The 20,704-nt window shown below is 38.5% G+C and overlaps 2 protein-coding genes across 3 annotated transcripts; both read right to left on the minus strand.

The window, feature by feature from the left end:
* Positions 1-15,537: 15,537 nt before the first annotated feature.
* Positions 15,538-16,734, minus strand: LOC111878373 (uncharacterized). The gene is made up of 3 exons (XM_023874873.2): positions 16,438-16,734; positions 16,023-16,145; positions 15,538-15,927 (listed from the first exon to the last, which is right to left on the minus strand). The coding sequence occupies exons 1-3, from the start codon at positions 16,732-16,734 to the stop codon at positions 15,538-15,540; spliced, it is 810 nt and encodes a 269-aa protein (XP_023730641.2).
* A 664-nt stretch (positions 16,735-17,398) lies between these two features.
* LOC111878374 (uncharacterized) lies at positions 17,399-19,366 on the minus strand. Of its 2 annotated transcripts, XM_042895924.2 has the most exons (3): positions 18,977-19,366; positions 18,720-18,877; positions 17,399-17,736 (listed from the first exon to the last, which is right to left on the minus strand). In XM_042895924.2, the coding sequence occupies exons 1-3, from the start codon at positions 19,131-19,133 to the stop codon at positions 17,701-17,703; spliced, it is 351 nt and encodes a 116-aa protein (XP_042751858.1). In that variant the 5' UTR covers positions 19,134-19,366; the 3' UTR covers positions 17,399-17,700. The 2 variants fall into 2 exon arrangements, with proteins under 2 accessions (XP_042751858.1, XP_023730642.1); XM_023874874.3 differs by having other exon boundaries at positions 18,720-19,349.
* Positions 19,367-20,704: the final 1,338 nt, after the last annotated feature.

The raw sequence follows: 20,704 nt of genomic DNA on the forward strand, positions 1-20,704 counted from the left end.
GTTACATGTTCAAAACCAATTACAATATGATGTCAAAATACGAGATTAAACTGGCGCCGCAGCATCCCTTCATCAAAAGCGTAATGAATACCTGAAATTACTGATTTCCTGGGACATACAAGTAATTTTGAAAGAGTAGATCAGCATTTAAGCTGGTGAGTTTCATAAGTATTTAAGTGACAATGTTTGTATGAAATGAAATGTTTTGTCTTTGTTTGTTTGTGTTTAGAAAATCCTATATTTTCTACTAGTATAAAAGTAGCCTTCACTCAAGACCAATGTTTGTTTCTAAAATGTATGTAAGTGTAAAATAACCAATGTGTTTGAAAACCTTGTAAATCAATGCATTTTTAATACCCCATGTGAGTTTTATAACCATACTATTGACTCGAAATGCCTATACGCAACGTTCTTCAGGCGTTGGAATGTTATGATGTTTGTCACCCCAAACGGTAGACTGCAGCTAACAGTCAGGGCGCGGGTTGTCAAGCCCGTATAGATCTATACACAAACACCATGCTCCCCCTCCAAGGGATTCTGGTATATAATACAGGACTTGAAATGTGTACTCGAACGTACATGAAGTTAGTGTCTCACAAAACCGTGGTATAAAAACAGATCTACTTGTTAATTTCATTATTTCAAAAGTAGCTACAATACTTGACTTTTTAGGTCATTACAAAGAGTTGAAATATCGGGTTGTCACAGTAGGCGATGACCTTATTTCGCTGCATCAGAACACACCCGAGCCCTTGATTCGACGCATCGCAATAGACTATGAAGTCTTCTATCCCTTCGGGGAGGGACAGTATTGGTGCGGTGCACAAAGCTCGCTTGAGCGTTTGGAACGCTCTCTCCTGTTTCTCTTCCCAGTCAAAGGCAACGCCTTTCTGGGTCAGTGTTGTAAGAGGTTTCGCTATTCGGGAGAAGTTATGTATGAACCTGCGTTAGTAGCCGGCGAGACCTAGAAATTGACGAATCTCTGTAGGCGTCTTCGGTGCTAACCAGTTCTCAATGGCCTTAATTTTCGATGGGTCCACGTTGATTCCCTCTTCGCTTACCACGTGTCCTAAGAATTCGACTCTTTGGATCCAAAATTCACATTTAGAGAACTTCTCATAGAGCTTCTCCGGTCATAAGGTTCCTAGATCTTGTCGCAGATGATCGCCATGCTCTTCCTCACTTCGGGAATAGATCAGGATGTCATCAATGAATACAATGACGAACTGATCCAAGTAAGGTCGGCATACTCTATTCATCAGATCCATGAAAACTGATGGCGCAATGGTCAATCCAAATGGCATCACCACGAACTCGTAGTGTCCGTAATGAGTTTGGAAGGTTGTCTTCGGAACATCCTCCTCTAGCACTCGTAATTGGTGATATCCGGATCTTAGATCAATTTTGGAAAAGTAGTTCGCCCCTTGCAGTTGGTCAAATAAATCGTCTATGTGTGGCAGAGGGTAACGATTCTTGACCGTTAGTTTGTTGAGTTCTCTGTAGTCGATACACATACGGAATGATCCGTCTTTCTTCTTAACGAATAAGACCGGTGCTCCCCAAGGTGAGAAACTTGGTCTTATAAAGCTCTTGTTGAGCAGTTCGTTAAATTGACCGGATAGTTCCTGCATCTATGTTGGTGCTAATCGGTAGGGCGACTTGGCTACTAGGGTAGCTCCTGGGACTAAGTCGATTCTGAACTCGACCTGTCGTTACGGAGGTAATCCTGGCAGCTCTTCTGGGAAGATGTCGGGAAAGTCGCTCACTACTGGAATGTTCTTTAGTTCTTTCGTTTCGAGGCTCGTATCGACGACATGATCAAGGAATGCATGGTATTCTTTACGTAGATACTTCTATGCTTGAATACTTGATATAATACGAAGACTCGCCCCAGGTTTGTCGCCGTAAACGATAAGAGTTTCGTTGGACGGGAGGTTTAGACGGACTGCTTTCTCGTAGCACATGATGTCGGCATGATGAAGGCTTAACCAATCCATGCTGATGATAACGTCGAAGCTTTTTATTGAGACCGGCATAAGGTCGATTGGAAATGAATGGTTATCTAGAGTTAGGGTACAACCTAAGTATATGCTATTCGTGCTTTCAGTTTTTCGATTAGCCATTTCTACTGTGAATTGTTCTTTAAGTGTGTGTGGTTGTTGTTTAAGCATGCGAGAAAATTTATAGTTCACAAAGCTTCGCTCCGCTCCACTATCGAACATAATGCATGCATAGGAGTTATTGAGGAGGAACATACCAGTCACCACTGTCGGGTTAGCAATTGCTTCCCCATGGCATATTGCTAGTACCCTTCCTGCTCCACCAGCATTCTTCACTTTGGGGCAGTCCCTCTTATAGTGGCCCGCCTCGCCACATCCATAACAGGTCTGGATCACGCCAGAGCCGGGGACTTGGGTAATCGGCCTCGCTAGAGATTTACAGAAACGGACTGTGTGTCCTTTCGTGTTGCAGTTAGTGCACTGCATTTCATGACAGGGGCCGCTGTGGTGGTAATTGCATTTGCCGCACTTAGGCAAATTTCCAGCATACTACCCCACCGGAGCAGCAGTAGCAGCAGGGGTTGTTGCGACATGCACTGCTACAATTTGCTGCTTTTTGGCAGCTCGCTGTTTCTTCTTCTCCTCCCAGAACTTCCGCTTAGTGTCAGCGGGTTTAGAGGGTTCCAGGATGGCTAGGGTGGTTGGTGTTGTAGGGGTTTTGACCCCATGGTCAATGAGTCGTTGTGCCAGTCGCTTGGCACTGTCGAAGGTAGCGGGGTTTGATGATAGGACATTCCCCTGATACGGAGGCACTAGCCCCCATATGTACCTTTCGATCTTTTTCCCTTCAGTGGGAACCATATTGGGGCAGAGGACCACTAGTTCGCTGAATCTTGCGGTATATGCGACTACGTTGGTGCCCTTCATGGTTAGGCTCCAAAGTTCCTGCTCCAATTTCTCGAGCGCACAGGGGTTTCAACAGGAATAGAGTTAACAGGGGTTCCACCTCTGCTGGCATCAGTAGAGTGATACTGTGCCATGGCAGTTGCCACTGCTGCAGCTACGACAGCATTCAGGGCTGCAGTATCGATAATCGGAGGAGGAGGTGGTGGTGCAAGGTTATTCCTGGGAGATTTGCGAGGAGGAATCTTTCAGCTATAAGTTTATAAAGATAAACAAAATGGTAAGAATCAATTGTAAGTGGGGTGAGAGTGACGCATGGACTAACCAACCATAGCCCAACAGTTGAATGAGTGTTTGAGATCACAACAAGGAAGATTAATGGGAAAACACAAGCATACATATTTTTCCCACAGATTAGATAACTGTCTACAATACTGGTATTATCGATGTAATAAGTTTTAGGGAAAATCGACCTAAGAGTAGGTCTTACATCATACCATATGGAAAGCTTGACAGTTCCTAGTTTCCTAATTAGAGTACTAAAAGTTATGAATATTTTACAGACAAGTGCTACTTGAAGCACAAATACTAAAGGCTAATCCTTAACCAAAAGATAAAGATGTACTAGACATCTCCTAACGGCGATGGGAATTCCTCGGGCGAGCCCTGAGGTCTTTCACTTGACGAAACACCTCTTGAAGTTGTCGCTCCTGTGCCCTCTGAAGGGCTCGAAGATCCAAGACTTCAGCTTGAGAGGCAGCCAGCTGTTGCTGAAATGCCTCATTGGTTCTCCTGGTCCTTTCCATTTCTTCTTCCCGACGGCGGATGCGGACTGTGTTGACACCAGAGTTGGCATCAACCTCCATGACTCGGTCGATAGTTGCTCGACCTTGTTCACCATTACAAGCTATCCTACAGATAATGACGGGCAGAGCTCGATCCGCAGAGCCACTTTCGTTGAGGTTGTAAAAGCTTCGGTCCCCAAAGTAAGGTAAGGTTTGACCCTGTTCATCACTCCAGCGATTCAAGTTGGTTACCCACAAGGGTGTAGGACCTAGAAACGCTGGTCGGGGGTTGTTGTTTGGGACCTGACCTACTGGCGGTAGGTTGTTTACTTCAGGCTCAGAGTCGGATCCATCAGAAAATCCTTCTGCGAGGTGATCATCCAAAGGGATTTGATGCTCATCTTAGGGCTCTTCTTCGATCCACCCAGCATTGCCTTCATTGGGAAAGTACAGGTCGCCATGATGGAATCCAGCCATTTAATCTTCGCGAGAAGAGAGGTATAAGAATCTAGTGTATAAATAGCTTGTAGTAGCACAAAATACTCCTATGGTATTTTAAGTTTAAGATCTAATGTTCTCCTTGTGGTATTGTTGGTAAGTTTTTAGACTTGTTAACATATCACAACCATTCTAGGGCATATGCTAATCACTCCTCGGACCAGCATTGTTGATCAGGCTATGCCATTCCCAGGACTAACCATACATCCCCGAGCTCACTTGTGATATTTAACAATCGCAATACTTTTGTTCTTGTCAGAGTGTTTTAATCCCAAAAGGGGTTTATAGTTTAGTATATCTTTTATGGGTTGATATACTCAACTCACTATAAACAATGCTCTGATACCAATCTGTCACACCCCAAAACCAAGAACGGCGGAAACGTTCTAGGGCGGAGGATGACATGTAAAGTATCACAACACAGTATAACAGTAAATAAGCAAACAACATCATCCATTGCATTAAATATATATTTTTAATACAAGTGTGTTCTGTACAGTTATAGACACCAAAAAGCAAATCAAAATAATTAGATGAGTCTTGAATGAGCTCCATCTTCTCAAAAGCTGGCATCGGTACCAGTCTACTATCGACCTGAGAATACAAGTTATTTTGAAAGAGTTTATATTTTAGTGTCGGTGTTTGTTATCAAAACGTTTGAAGATGGTCTTAAGTATAAGTTTGTAAAATGTATGTAAATGTTTGTAAGTGTTTGTAAAAGTTCGAATCTCTCAGAAAAACCTATATTTTCTATTAAAGTAGCCTTCTACCAAGGCTTAACTGTTTCGTATGTTCGTTTGTTGTAAAAGTGTGTAATTTCCCAAGTGTAACTATCATTAATAAATATAGTTTGTACATTAATGTTTAGGTGAAATAATCACTAAATATATGTAAAGGGTAAATTATTGTAGTACTGTAGTGTTGTATTATAGGAACTACTTCTGTACTAACTACCTTAAACCAGATTTATATTAAGGTACCATGTGATTAATTGTATCATACTATCGACTGGATAAACAACGACAAATGTAGGTCGTAAAAAGAAATGACGTTTGGCACCCGCAGACCTGCAGGTCCGGCTGTAGCTAGCAGCAAGGTGTAGGATAGTCAATCCAGTATAGATCTATACGCAAACTCACGCTCTCCTTTCAAGAGGCTCTGGCTACAACACGGGCCATGACATTGAAGTCATGCTCCGATACGAATCACAATGGTTAACGTATTCATGTATATGTAATGTAATGTTACTCGTTCTAGTATCGTTGTATATGTTTTCTTTCTAGTATAATTGTATGTGTTCTCCTTCTAGTATAGTTATATATGTTCTCTTTCTAGTATATCTGTATATGTTCTCTTTCTAGTATAGTTGTATATGTTCTCCTTCTAGTATAGTTGTATATGTTCTCTCCTAGTATAGTTGTATATGTCCTCTCCTAGTATAGTTGTATATGTTCTCTTTGTAATAAGTATTGACTCATGAATGAACTGACTCATTGATCTAGCAATAGTATAGTATGATCCTGTCTTACCCAGATGGTAACTTTCTAATGATGTAACTAGTACTTATAAATATGGAAGAAATTTTATGACTATATATGTACACATGATATATAATTAATATTGAAACGACCTTCGGACGGCTACCCGATAATCCACCAGACCACATCCAAATCGAGGAAAAGGAAATAGGGCGGACGGCCTTCCTAAGCCTTTTAAACATTGCTTATATAACTATACATATACGGGCATGCAATTTATAATAAGTATAACAAAGGTTAAGTAAAAGCATTTGATAAGTAAAAGAGTTTGTAAAGCAGTTTGAAGTAAAACAGTTTGATAAACAGTTTGAAAAGTAATAATTCATTGGTTTTGTAGTTATTAATCACATGTGATTGATGTAATAACTATAAGTATTCAACTTGTATCCCCCCCCATTAAAGCATTTAAAACATTTAAAAGTATTTCAAAGGTTAGTTAAAGGGGGTATGAACTCACTTGAGGTGAGTGGATTGGATTGAAGTGTCGGGTATGGTGCTAGGTGAACAAATGAAGACTTGTACACGCACGAGCCTAGTTATCATATAATGAACATATATATAACTAATTAGCCAATTTATAACTAATAAATTAAGTTGGGGCACCCTATAACATGAAAACACTTTGCTTCAAGTGTTAAAGATCACAAGGATTGCATCCGAGTGTTGGTAGGGCAAAACTAGTGTGTTTGGAGTTTACGGTTTTGATGGTCAATACCTAGGGAGTTTACGGCGGTAAAATCTATAGTTTACGGTCATAAACTCTAGTCTTAAGGTCCAAGTGTTGTTTTGTGGTTTAGCAAGCCTTTTGAAGCAATTCTACTAAGTGGTTTGGCCTTTGGAAGGGACTAGGGCAACAAAACACCTCCTTTGAGGAGTTTACGGCCTAATGGCATTTTCCTTTGGGTTTACTACCGTAAACCCTTATGGAGAAGTGTATTGCCATGTTTTCAAGTCCCTAACACAATTAGGTAAGTGTATGTGCTAGTTTCTAAGCCTAAGGAAGGAAAATAACCCATTTAGACACACTTTAGGGTCTTTACGGTTTTGGGAGATCCCCAAACTGTAAACACCTATAAATGTTGGATTTTGGTGTTTTTCAAGGCTTAGATACATCAAAGGAAGGTTTAATCAATTCATGGAAGGCTTAAACATCAAACTAGGGCTTAGATAAGGACTTAGGCACACTTTGGTGCACTTTTTGGTGTTTACGGTCCAAGCTTCTCCTTGGACTGTGAACATCTATATCCTTGTGTTCTTGACAAATTTCCTTGATATTTAAATGTAATACTAGCTTAAAATCACTTAAGGATGAGAGCACTTACTATTAGAAGGCTTGATTTGAGCTAAAAGGCCAAGAAACACTTATTGTGTGTTCTTGGTGTTTTGGAAATCTAGCCAAAATACAAATATGATTGGATGATTAGATGTATAAACACTAGATTAAGTGTTTTACTAACTTAAAAAGGTTAGAACACTTACAAGATTGAAGATTTGGAATTAAATCTTGAATGGTATTTGAGAGAATATTTGGAGTTTACTCTTTTGACATTTAGGGAGTAAACACAAATGACTAACTTCTTGGGGAGTAAACTCATACATAGGTATGAGTTTACGGTTTTGGGTGATTTCTCAACCCAAAATATAAAAGTTTGGTCGGGTGTTTCTATTACGCGAAGTGTTTGCGGTTTTTGAAATTCAAAACCCATGACGGCACTTTCTATCTCCCGTTCATTTAAAAATAATATTAAAATAATTAAACGAACTTTATATTTCTTAAAAATAAGAAATAATTACATTAACTTATGATACGAAGTGATTGACTTTTAAGGTTTGACCGAATGGAAATTTCGGGTTGTCATAGTCATCAATATCATGTGAACACCACCACCGGAAGCATGTAACTGTAACGCCTCAAGAAATCTAAAACTCTAAATTCATCAAAAACTTGCACCTCCTTTGTTCTTCTCAACCATCGCAGGGTCCTATCTAACTGCAACTCTGTTAGAATCCTATTGTGGGTTTAATCCCATTGTGTTTAATCTAACGATATCATCGATTTGAGATTAGGTTTTGATTTTAGGATTTGACTTTGGTTAGGATTTAATTTTGGAATTTGATCTTGGTTTGGTTTTGATTTATGGGATTTGATCTTAGTTTTGCTTTGATTTTGATTTTGGTCCCGGTGGTGATTGATTGTGGTTGCAGGAGGTAAATGATGGTTGTTATAGGGAGTGAGCATCGTGGTTGCTGGAGGTAAATGGGGTGTTACGTGATGAAATTTATGATGTGGGCGACTTGAATAGGCGGGTGATGTTGCCATAATAGGTGAGTGGTGGTGATGGAAGAATATGTAGGTGGTGATGGTGATGACTGGTGGTTGTCAGGTTGTAATGATAGGAATGTGTCTACATGGCTATAACAGTTGTTAGGAAAGGGGAATGGAGGTTACCGGAGGTGATAAGTGAGGGGTGGGCAGGTGGTGGCTAACGGTCACTGGTGGTAGTTTCCGGTGGCTGGTGGGTGTCCGATGGTAGTAGGCAGTGGTTAACATAAACAGGTGATGGTAATGGTGGAACCTATTATATTAATTCATTTTTATTTAATAAATAATATAAAATAAAAATAATAAAAAAATGAAAAAGAAAATATAAAGGGCATTATTGTCTTTTTATGTTTATGAGGGACTAACAACGCAAAATATCAAACAGTAAGGACGGACCGAGTGCAAAACAAAAGTTAGGGGCCAAACGTGCAATTTTAACTAAACCATTAGGACAACTTCAGTAATTTGCTCAAGGAAAAAAATACTCTAACCTACACTTATACATCTCGCAAATAAAGTTGAGTCATGATTACCAGCACAAAAACCAAGCGAAGTAATTATAAAACCAAGCACGGGGGCCTTGTTTCAACCTTAAATGCTTTCTAAAGCCTACTATCACACTCCCAACCAGTGGCGAAAATGCTAGGTAGTGAGACGACGTTAAGGATCAAAGTAATTTGTATACATAGAACAATACAACAACATAACATAATGCGCAAAATTTTGTTAATGAAAAAAGAAAACTACAACATCCTTTGTCTACTAGTACATGATAATCTGAAATACTGAGTATACCTTAACACTTAGGCAACTATGAAATACGACAAAATGATAGATAAATTGTAATCCTGATTGTTTTCCTGTGTATGACTTCTAGCATCTTAGTTATTGAGAATATATGCGTTTTGAAAAAGCGTCAACATATATTGGTGAAATTACAAGTTTGATTCAATGCACTTTTAAACCAAAAGTATGTTTTTACCGTCTATAACTAGTTTACCAACTTATATATATGTGTGTGTCTGTATATATATATATATATATATATATATATATATAGGTTATAATGTGGATGGTAAGTATTGTGTGGATGTAGGAATGAATGTGGACCAAGAGTTTAAAATACATATTCTAATAGAATACATATTCTGATTGAATACAAATTTTGACAGATTACATATTCTGATTGAATGAACATTTTTAAGAATAACAAATTTTTGAACCATAAGTTGAAGAATAACAACATTCTTAAAGAATAACCATCTATTATTAACGTTATTGAAGAATCTAAGGTCCAAAAATAAACAAAAAACAATTTTTACTGTTGCATTCTATAAAAATACAATCTCACTTGTTGATTTTGCCACGTTCTATAAGAATACAATCTTTATAGTAAGCCATTCTTGAAAAAACCTTCATTCTTTAAGAATACAATGTCATTCATGAAAGCATCTTCATCTCATTCTTACTATACGGGAATTTATTTCCTTTGACTTTAGATCTTCAACAAACAAGTAAACAAAGACCTGTATTAAAAATACAAATAAGAATGGGAATAAGATTATACAAATAACTTGGCTATTATATTATGATGTTGCATTTTAAAAGATTAGATACTAATTCATTCAATCATTTTAACAAATACTTGGCAGGCAATCATATGCATGGTTAAGTCATATTCTAAATTGCAAGATCAGCTGAAAACTGTATAATCATTTAATTCATCATATTCTAAACTGCGAAATCAATTTGAATGATGAATATGTAAAATTAAAGAAGAATGAGAGCACAGTGGGTATTGACCCCCCAACTTCTAAATTATATAGTGTCTTCCTCATAATCTTAATTCATTAGTATAATCATATTCAACCTAATCATTATCGCTTTCAAATGAAGATAAGAACAACATTTATTATAAAGGTTTTGTATTGCCTCCTACACAACTTATTCCCAATTCAAGATCAAGAAAAACGTAATCTTTAGAAATATGAACATACAAAGAATATTTTTTTTGAACTTCTCAATATCTTTGCCAATAAGTTCTAATCTACACTATATTTCAAGAATTAATTAAAAGAGAAACTAACCTAAAAAGATCCTTGTTTGTTTAGCCATGGCTACAAGGGAGACTACCTATCAAATAGCGTACTCGATGACTCGATGATGAAGCCTTAACGAACATAATCCCATACGCGATTATGATTTCTGAGAAGGATCTACCTTAGCCAACATTTTATTCCTCCGATGCCTCTGTAACTATCGCTTTCAACATAATTGATTTATATTGAATTTGATAGTGAAATTTTGAACCCTAAGACGGAAGAGTTAAGAACCGATTAAGAGATGGGGGTGATAATGAACGAGAGGATGAACGATATAAAAAAAGACTTTAGTCAACACCATCAGATTCTTGGGAATTGATGTTGTGTACTGACAATATATGCATCAGGAAGATTAGTTTTGGATCTGAACCAAATTACATTTGATCTGATTTGAGACAAGGGTAGGGTTGAGAACCAAACTAATTTAGATAGATTCTTTGGGGAAGAACATACCTCAACGGATGTATAAGTTTCGCATCGACAGAGATGATAAAAGGAATGAGAGCGTAGATGGGGTGAAGAGCTCACAAGAAAAATGAAAATCTCACAAAAGAAAATCTAACGATTGAGAAGATAGGGTTTTAAATAAAGTAATTTGCCTAAATTAAAGGGTAGATGATTTATTTAATTATTTATTAAAATTAAATAATATTTTGCCCATATCGTTGAGTTTGTCGGATCTCGTAGAGAAATTTGACAGAGGATAACTATATATACATATTTTGACGTATCCACTATAAATCTTTTATAACCAAATTTTGACAGCATAACCAAAAATTTATAACCAAAAGTTTGATAGTATAACCATTATAAATGTTTATAACCAAAAATTTTACCATAACATAAATATCATATTAGTTACATGAATAGAGCTTGAATAGTTGTACATATCAGTTGAAACAAACAAAAGTTTATAAAACGGATAAATATTGATTTGAATCTACATAAACAATAATAATCATTTAGGTTTATATAAATATAAATAACGATTATAAGCAAATATTCTCCCCCGAAAACTACAAAAGTTATGAAAATGGGGTCGTGAATACTCACTTTTGTAGCGTGCTTTATCGTTTGTCTTTTCATTGAATTTGTCGAATCTCGTCGAGAAATAAATCGGACAACGTTTCGTTTATGAAAGGTTGAAAAGAGGCTTGAGATCAGATCTGGAAGTGGCTGGAAAAATACGCGTCGGAAAAAGTTCGCCGGTCGCTAAAAGAAAAAGCATGTCCACAGCGGTTGTCAGAGTTATACTAACGGTGTGTCGGCGTTGAGATCGGAGGTACCCGGATAGCTGATGCCGATGTTTTTGCTAGTGGTGGTTGGACCGGAGCTTGGTCAGCGCTGGAAGGGGAGCTCGAGGGTAAAACTTTGACGGGAGGTGGTGGTTGACAGTAACGCGGTGGTTAGCTGGAAACTATAGAGAGAGAAACGAAGATTTCTTGAAAGAGAGTAAGAAGTGTGAGAAGATTGGTTGCCCTCTCCCTTTTAAATAGAGAAAAGTAGGTGATGGGTGTGGTTAAGAACATGTTCTGTGGCACATTCTTGCAACGCATGCCATAAGCCGAAGAATTCTGACATCCCATGCAATTTTTTAAAATACTAGTTTGATGTCTACGATATTACAATTCAGAATATGTAAAGATAAATTTCAAATATACAACTAGGTGAACAAAGTGTTTGAAGTGTGTTAGTGGGCGATTCCCGATTGATGTGACTCGATTGTTTTCGCAAAAGTATCCTGACTTTGTGATAGTGAAATTTCGGGAATTGAATCAAATACTAGACCGTTACCTGGTCCATAAAATGTTAGCATACTCACCAAACGAATTGTGTAGCTATGTGAACGAATCGTTTGAAGATTCGTTAATGGGAAAGCTGGTATCGTGCTAATTTTTGAGTTTTTCGGATAAAATTAGTTAGCTCTAGAATCAAGTATCATATCGTATGACGACCGAGGGAAAATAGTTCGGAGTTGAAAATTTATGGTTTATGGCACCTAACGCAGCGATTTAAGTTTCATTACTTGTGTCATTAGGCGGCTAACGTGTGCGTTTTCTTCAAAGGTTCATCACTTTTCCGTACAAACTCCATTTTCAACGCATTGAAAGACACCCTTTCCTTATTTTCTTAAATGCACCTGAAAAAGGAGGATACAAAGTGAATGAATCTCATGAGCCCAAATCAATATCTACACATAATTGCAATAATAGTGAAACGAATCCAAATCATGGCATTTGCTGACCACCAAACTGTTGGGGTTGGAAAACTCTTCTATTAAACACTAAAATAGAATTACAATAAGAGGAGCAATTCTCACACTCAACTATTGCAAAAAAACCAACCCTCTCACTAACACTCTCACTCTAAGTGTTGTACTATCTTTTTCTCTTTGTTTGGGATGCTTACAACTAACGAATGAAGTCTCTATTTATAGTCTTGGCAGCCACCATTGTAGTTGCCTTCATTAACTGTGTTCATCGTAGGGTTGAAAGACTTTGCCACCCTAGGTCTCATTTTGTCAACAAAGGTGGCTACTGTAGCTTTGGAGGCTTTGGAGGCTAGAACACAACAAATCTCCCCCTCCAGTCTCCGTCCAACAATCCTCATCCCAACTATCTCAGCACATAGTTTGTGTTTCTCTTGTGTCACCACCTTTGTTAGCATCTCTGCAGGATTTTTGTTGGTGTTGATCTTTAACAACTTCAATTCACGTCCCTCGATTGCTTCTCTAAGCCAGTGATAACGTGTATCAATATGTTTTGTGCGGGAATGGTACATCAAGTTCTTACTCAGGTCCATAGCACTCTGACTATCACAATGAATGATGTACTCTTCTTGTGGAAAGCCTAATTCTTGAAGAAACCGTTTCATCTATATAAGCTCCTTCCCAGCTTCAACGACAACATTATACTCGATTTCTGTTGTTGATAGTGCGACACACTTCTATAGCTTGGATTGCCACAAGATAGCACCCCCTGCCAAAGTAAAAATGTAACTTGATGTAGATTTCCTACTATCAAGATCCCCTGCCATATCGGCATCTGTATAACCTTCCACGATTGGCATTGCTCCCCCTTAGCATAAACATAGTTTCGAACTAACCTTCAGGTATCGAAGTATCCATTTGACTGCTTCCCAATGTTGTTTTCCTGGATTAGCTAGATATCTACTCACAACACCAACGGCATGAGCAATATCTGGTCTTGTACATACCATTGCATACATAAGACTTCCTACGGCTGAAGAATAGGGGATTGCCTTCATCTCTTCTTTTTCTTTCTCAGAAGATGGACAATTTTTCTTACTCAACTTGAAGTGGGTACCAACGGGCTTGGCATTAACCATGTTGAACCTTTTGATCACACGTTCAACATACTCTTCCTGTGATAAGAACAATTTTCTTGATTTTCTATCACGGATAATTTTCATGCCCAATATCTGTTATGCTTGGCCTAAGTCTTTCATATCAAAGAACTTAGACAAATCCTTCTTCAAGTTATTGATCATCGTTGCATCTTGGCCCACTATCAACATATCATCCACGTAGAGCAAAAGGATGACAAATTTCCCATCTGGAAACTTCTTCAGATACACACAATGGTCTGCAACAGTTCTCTTGTACTCATGATTCATCATAAATGAATCAAACTTCTTGTACCACTGCCTTGGGGCTTGCTTAAGTCCATAAAGGCTCTTCTTTAATTTGCAAACGAGATGCTCTTTCTTTGGGACCTTAAAGCCATCGGGCTGCTCCATGTATATTTCTTCATCCAAATCACCATGGAGAAAGGCTGTTTTCAGATCCATTTGCTCAAGTTCAAGATCTAGATTGGCAACTAATCTGAGTACAACTCGAATAGACATCATCTTCACAATAAGTGAAAAAATTTCATCAAAGTCGATTCCTTCTTTTTGTTGGAAACCTTTGACAACGAGTCTCGCCTTATACTTCATGGTATTTCCCTTGTCGTCTTTCTTCTACTTGAAAACCCACTTGTTTTTCAAGGCTTTCTTTCCTTTGGGGAGTTTCACCAAGTCATATGTTTGATTCTTCTGCAAAGAATTCATTTCTTCTTCCATGGCCTTCTACCAATTTGCTTTGTCAATATGAGATTGAGCTTCTTGAAAGCTCTCTGGCTCCCCCTCACTAGTAAGAAGGGTGTAGTTTGAAGTCGGATATCTTGTTGATGGAGCACGTACTCGTTCGGATCGTCTAACTTGAGTTCCTTCATTTGTAACTTCTGGAAATATATCTAAAGTATCATGGGGTGGAAGCTCCCCCTGCTCAACACCTTCTTGATTTGCATCATCAACTTCTTCACCGTCTTCTTCAATGGAAACATCATCTTTATTTTCAGATGTTATTTCTGAAAATTTGGAGCCTGATTTTTCATTAATCGATGCCTTGAAATCGTAATATTGATTTTCATAGAAAACCACATCTCTACTTCAAATAACCTTTTTTTAGTTCTAGGTCCCATAGCCTGTACCCGAACTCTTCATCTACATATCCAACAAAGATGCATGGAGTGGATTTGAGGTCCAATTTCTTTCGAAATTCACTTGATACATGTGCAAACGCCTTGCACCCAAATACTCTCAAGTGAGAATATGATATGTCTTTACCCGTCCATATCTTCTCTGGAACTTCAAAATTCAATGGATCGGAAGGTGACCTATTTATTAGATAGCAAGATGTCAATACAGCTTCACCCCAAAATGGCTTTGGGAGTTTAGTCATGCTGAGCATGCATCGAACATTCTCAAAAATAGTGCGATTCATCCGTTCTGCTACACCGTTGTGTTGTGGGGTTCGTGGGACAGCCTTTTCATGTCTAATCCCATGTTTTGTGCAGTATTTAGAGAACTCAGGGGAATAGTACTCGCCTCCATTATCTGATCAGAGACATTTTAACTTCTTGCATGTTTGTCTTTCCACCATTGCATGAAAAGCTTTGAAGCGGTCCAATACTTGGTCCTTCGTTCTCAAACAGTATGCCCATACTTTTCGTGATGCATCGTCAATGAATGTCACAAAATACCGACTTCCACCAAGAGATTCTACTTCAGTGGGTCCACATACGTCGGAGTGGACAAGGCTCAGCAACTCAGAGCGGTTCTTTCTTGTGGAGCTAAAGGAAACTCTATGTTGTTTCCCGAATAGGAAGTATTCACAAGGATCCAAGGCAACATCTTTTTCCATTGAAATGGACTTCTTCTTTGCAAGAGTCGTCAATCCCTTCTCGCTCATGTGGCCTAGTCTTCTATGCCACAAGTTTGGTGATGTCTCTTCTTCAACAACATTGAGACTTGGCTGAAGTAGCTTTGCATGGCTTTTATAAAGAGTACCATCAAGTTGTCCCCTTGCAACAACCATAACACCTTTTAATAACTTCCGAATTGATTATCATATCCTTGGACGTCAAGAGCTCCAACTGAGATAAGATTCATTCTTAGCTCTGGGACATGCCAAACATCTTTCAACACCAATGTACATCCAACATTGGTCTTTAAATGCACATCACCAATACCAGCAATGCTTGAGAAACTGGTGTTTCCCATCTTTACGGTACCATGGTCTCCGGGTTTATAAGTAGTGAATAAATCCCGGTTTGGAGTCGAATGATATGATGCAGCGCTATCAATCACCCACTCATCATCAGGAGTTACAACATGTAGGCATGCTTCTTCCTCGTATGTAACAAGGGCAACATCTTGTGTTATGGTGACCATGGTTTCACCATTCTCCCTGCTTGGATTCTGAATTGACTTGAGCTGCTCTCGTAAGAACCTTCGAAAATCACTTCTTTTGTGTCCATAATAATTACAATGATTGCAATAGCCTTCAAACCATGTATTTGAAGATTTACCTTGCTCTCGCGATTTCCCTCGATCTCGTGATTTCCCTCGATCCTTAGATCTTCCTCTACTTTGACTATGTCTGCCTCTGCCTCGACCTTGACCTCTACCTCCAGTTCTTCCTCCGCCTCATTCTTTATTTTTTGACACAAGGGCAAAAGATTGGTCTGTACCAGCTTCTTTCCTTCTGGCTTCCTTGTTCATTAGGGCGTCTGTGACCATCTCTATTGACACTTTGCCACCAAGGGCAGAGTTGCTGAGAGTCACAACAAGCGTCTCCTAATTATCTGGTAGAGAACTAAAGAGCAATATGGCTTGTTCCTCGTCTTTGAGAACCCAATCAGCAGCACCGAGCTGGTTTACGAGATCCTGGAACTGACTCGTATGCTCAGTTATGGACATACCACTTCGTAATTTGTGATTTACAAGGAGCCTCATCAGCAAGGTCTTGTTGCATGCCGTCTTTGCTTGATACATATTCTCGAGCTTCTCCCAAAGTTTGTATGCGTCTGTCTCTTGAGAGACATGATGAAAAACACTGTGGTCGATCCACTGTCGAATTTGTGCCACCGTTTTCTTGTTTATTCTCGTCCAAACTTCGTTTGTCTTCGTGTCAGGTTTGACACCTTGATTTTCTATAGGCTCTGCTAAATCTTTTAGATTAAGAAAATCTTCCATCCTTGGCTTCCACATGTTGTAATTTGTGGGCGTAAGTCGAACCATCGTAATCGTACTTGTAGATTCCATCGAAAATAATTGCAAACTTATGTTACAAATATTTCGAGGAAAAATTAGATAAAACCGAGCTCTCAGTTAGATTTGGAAGCGTCAAAAATGGTGGGGTAGATTTTTCAAGCTCAAAATATACTTTCTTGAAAAGTTATGTGCTAATTTGTAACTTTTCAGAACTATAGGGGCAAAAATGTAATTTTCGGAGCTTACAGGGGCCAATCTGAAACGTTTCTGCAAACTAGGGACCTTTCTGAAACTTTTCTGAAGTCTAGGGAGCAAACAGGTTACTTTCGGAACAAACAGGGACCGAACTGCAGTGTTTCAGAAACAGAGGGACCTGTTTGAAATTTTCTGAAACTTCAGGGGCTAAACTGCAAATTTCTGAAACTCTGGTCAATGATGACATCACTCCTTCTCCGGCGAGGCTTTCCGACGATATTTTCTGGCGACTTTGACCAAACTTTGACCGACGTTTTGGAGGTCTTCCCGTGGTCAAAAAATTACGAAAAATATATTTTCGGAATCCTTGAAACAAGCCCTTTCCAACGGTGTACTAAAAAACGGATTTGGAGGCTAGAACACAACACAAACCACAACAAATGCATAAGATCGAAAGATGAAACATCAAAAACAGAACATAGTTGCAAAGTAACACTAAAGAAAAATAGAACAACATACATACACATGTTGTAAAGAGATCCAAGACGGTTCAAATATAGTTCTGTATATTCATAAATCCAGACAAGTGATTCAATACAAGTGTCAGTCAGCTACACTTAGAATGGAAAATCAGGTTGCTTTGCATACCAAATTTTCCTAATCCAAGAAAACCATTAGTAGAGAAGTTAGGACTGCAGAGAAGACCCGATATTTATATTAATCTCACTAGATTGTTATCACAACTCTGTAGAAAAATGGGCAAATTATGTGGTCATCGCCTTGGTAGAGGTGGGGTTGTCAACTTTCAAATTCGTGTTGCCAAATTCTTTTGAACTGCAACAGTAGAAAAAGAAAAGATAGGTTATGTAAGAAATCAACAAAAAGATGAAAAGGAGCACAAAAAAAGAGATAACTATAATACAGCAACAGGCGCGTATTATGTGTATTCAAGAAATATTAGACAATGTTCAAGTTACTGCTACGTCATATATATCTCTAATCACATTAACAAGTGATCAAGATACTCTTGTTTTCATTATTAACCAAACCACTCTCATAGCATCTTATATCACTTTACAACATCAATGAAGCATGATTGCATGAATATCATGTAAAAGTCTTTTCTTATATATCTGGATGCCTGCAGTTGCATAGACAACTTAATCTACATCCTTAATCCTTTTACCAAGAAGTGTGATTGTATAACAACTACAATGGAAACCAGTTATCTGATCATGCTTTATCTTATAATTGTTAACATGACACCAATGTCTTATATATGGTACATAGTTCACAAGTACAAACAAAGAGAACAGGGGATGTTACAAACTTTAACCAAGCAATTTCTTAATGTCCTTTTAACAACCAAGAACCATCCTCTTCATAACGCATATACTAAATGGATCGAATCAAAGCCTTAAATAGCATGTAGTCCAAAATAACCTCAAAAAAACTAAAAAAAATATGGCACCCAGATACTTGCAAAAGGCTCAAGGTTCACAAACCACATACAAGGTGAATGGGGATGCTTTCAAGTCCTGCCACTCAAACAGGTGAATGGGGATTTTATAAAGTCCACCACTCAAACTCATACTTCCATGCAAAAAAAAAAACAGCATCATCCGCATAAGGCAATCTACAAAATTAAAGAGCTGATGATTCATATAAAAAACCCATAATACATCAGTAAAAAGCAACCTAACTACATCATCAGGTTAGGTATACTCTACTTAAATCAAAGAACAAGTATGAAAATATCAAAAATAGAATAAAGATGCCAAAGACATCACCATAATGCACAAACAACCTACTCTTACCAAATGAACGATCATGCCATAAACAGAACCGGGACGTATGGCATAAATGAAAAACTCTGCTGCAGAAGCCAGGCCATATAAGATGAGACAGACAAGAGCTACATTGATGAACCCAGGATGCGTTTTAAAAGGAAAATCAGATCCCTGCGACTTCATTTCTGCAAATGCATATAAACTAGCGATTATAAAGGTAATTGGAGATGGGGGCATGTCAATAGCCCCAAATGTTTGCGGGTAATAGTTAATCAACAGGCCACCAATAGTATCCAGCAGATTAAGGATGCGAGCGATCCAATTGAACAAAAACGCTATGGCCAGACTGAATGTAACGCGCTCGGCTTCTCCCGCTTCTGCCCCTGCTACTTCCATATCTATAACTTCTTGGTCGACATGATTATCTATGGAAGAAGGCATCTTCGCTATAAGTTTTTCAAGGATGGACTTGGGTTTGCTTTCCTTTTATGTTGTCATTGGGGAATTTGCCGATTTGGAGTTGGGGGAAGACTTGCCGATTTGCGGCTAATGACAAATGACATGGGGGAAGACTTGTTTGGATTTGTGATTTGTGATTCCGTGAGGCGTTTATTTTTAGAATGTCATGTGTAACGTCACTCAAAACATCTAGAATCATGAAAAAAAAATTATTGTGGGTTCGAAATGACAGAATCTGACTTTTAAGCTCCCACAACAGCAGCCAACTCCCAGTGTGTCAACCAGCCACCATTGTCCATTTTTTTTTCCCACATAACCCCCCCCCCCCCCCCCCCCCCCCCGGCTCTCTCTCTCTCTCTCTCTCTCTCTCTCTCTCTCTCTCTCACTCTCTCTCTCTCTCTCATCTCTCCTCTCTCTCTCTCTCTCTCTCTCTCTCTCTCTCTCTCTCTCTCTCTCTCTCTCTCTCTATATATATATATATATATATATATATATATATATATATATATATATATATATAAGCATTCAATCGAGAATATTTCTTATCATGATAACATTTTAGAACAAATTTGGACCATATAATTTTCTAAATTAAAATTATAATATTCATATAAATCAATAAATAGTTACAAACAATTAAAAAACACACTAACTAACACCACTCACCACCCAACCAATACCACCCACCTCCACTACCTACCACAAATCACTAACCTCCACCACCAACCACCACCCACCAACAATCACTACCCACTACCACCACCCACCATCCAACACCACCCGCCACCACCACAACCACTAATCACCACCAACCACCACCGCCACCACCATCACCAACCACCACCATCCACCACCACCACCAAACATCACCACACGCCACCATTACCCATCACCACCACCACCGCCACCACCTACCCATCAACAACACCACCACGTACCGCCCACCAACCGCATAATTAGATGCATATAATCACATATGATTATATGTATATAATCACATATAATATATGTCGACAAATTTTGCGCACTTAATTATATATGCGTTTGTGTACTTAATCATATACGATTATATGTATCTAATCACAAATGATTTATATGCACTGTAACACCGTAAATTTCTAAAACAATTTTACGCATTTTATAAAAATATAATTCATTCATTATTCATAAAAACATCATTGTTTAAAACTCAATTCATGACATATATCAATCCCAAGATCTCATAACATAAAAATCTCGTGTGTGTACTGATCAAGCCGGCGCCTTTCCGCGATCCTCACCAGTACCTGAAACACATAACACAAAACAATGTAAGCACAAAGCTTAATGAGTTCCCCAAAATACCATATATAACACATATTAGCCACTCGAGGCTATAACTTTGTGGGTCCGTGCACCCAAACTCTGTGAACCATCAGGTTCTAACTCTGTAAACATGCACAGCATAAATCACATAGAATAATGCAGTGCAACACATAACACATATATAGCATCCAAACACTGTACCACATAACTCTGGTTACCTACTCAAGGTAAAGTATAGTGAGAAGACT

The sequence above is a fragment of the Lactuca sativa genome, chromosome 6 (genome assembly GCF_002870075.4).
Source record: "Lactuca sativa cultivar Salinas chromosome 6, Lsat_Salinas_v11, whole genome shotgun sequence".
NCBI classification, from domain to species: Eukaryota; Viridiplantae; Streptophyta; class Magnoliopsida; order Asterales; family Asteraceae; genus Lactuca; species Lactuca sativa.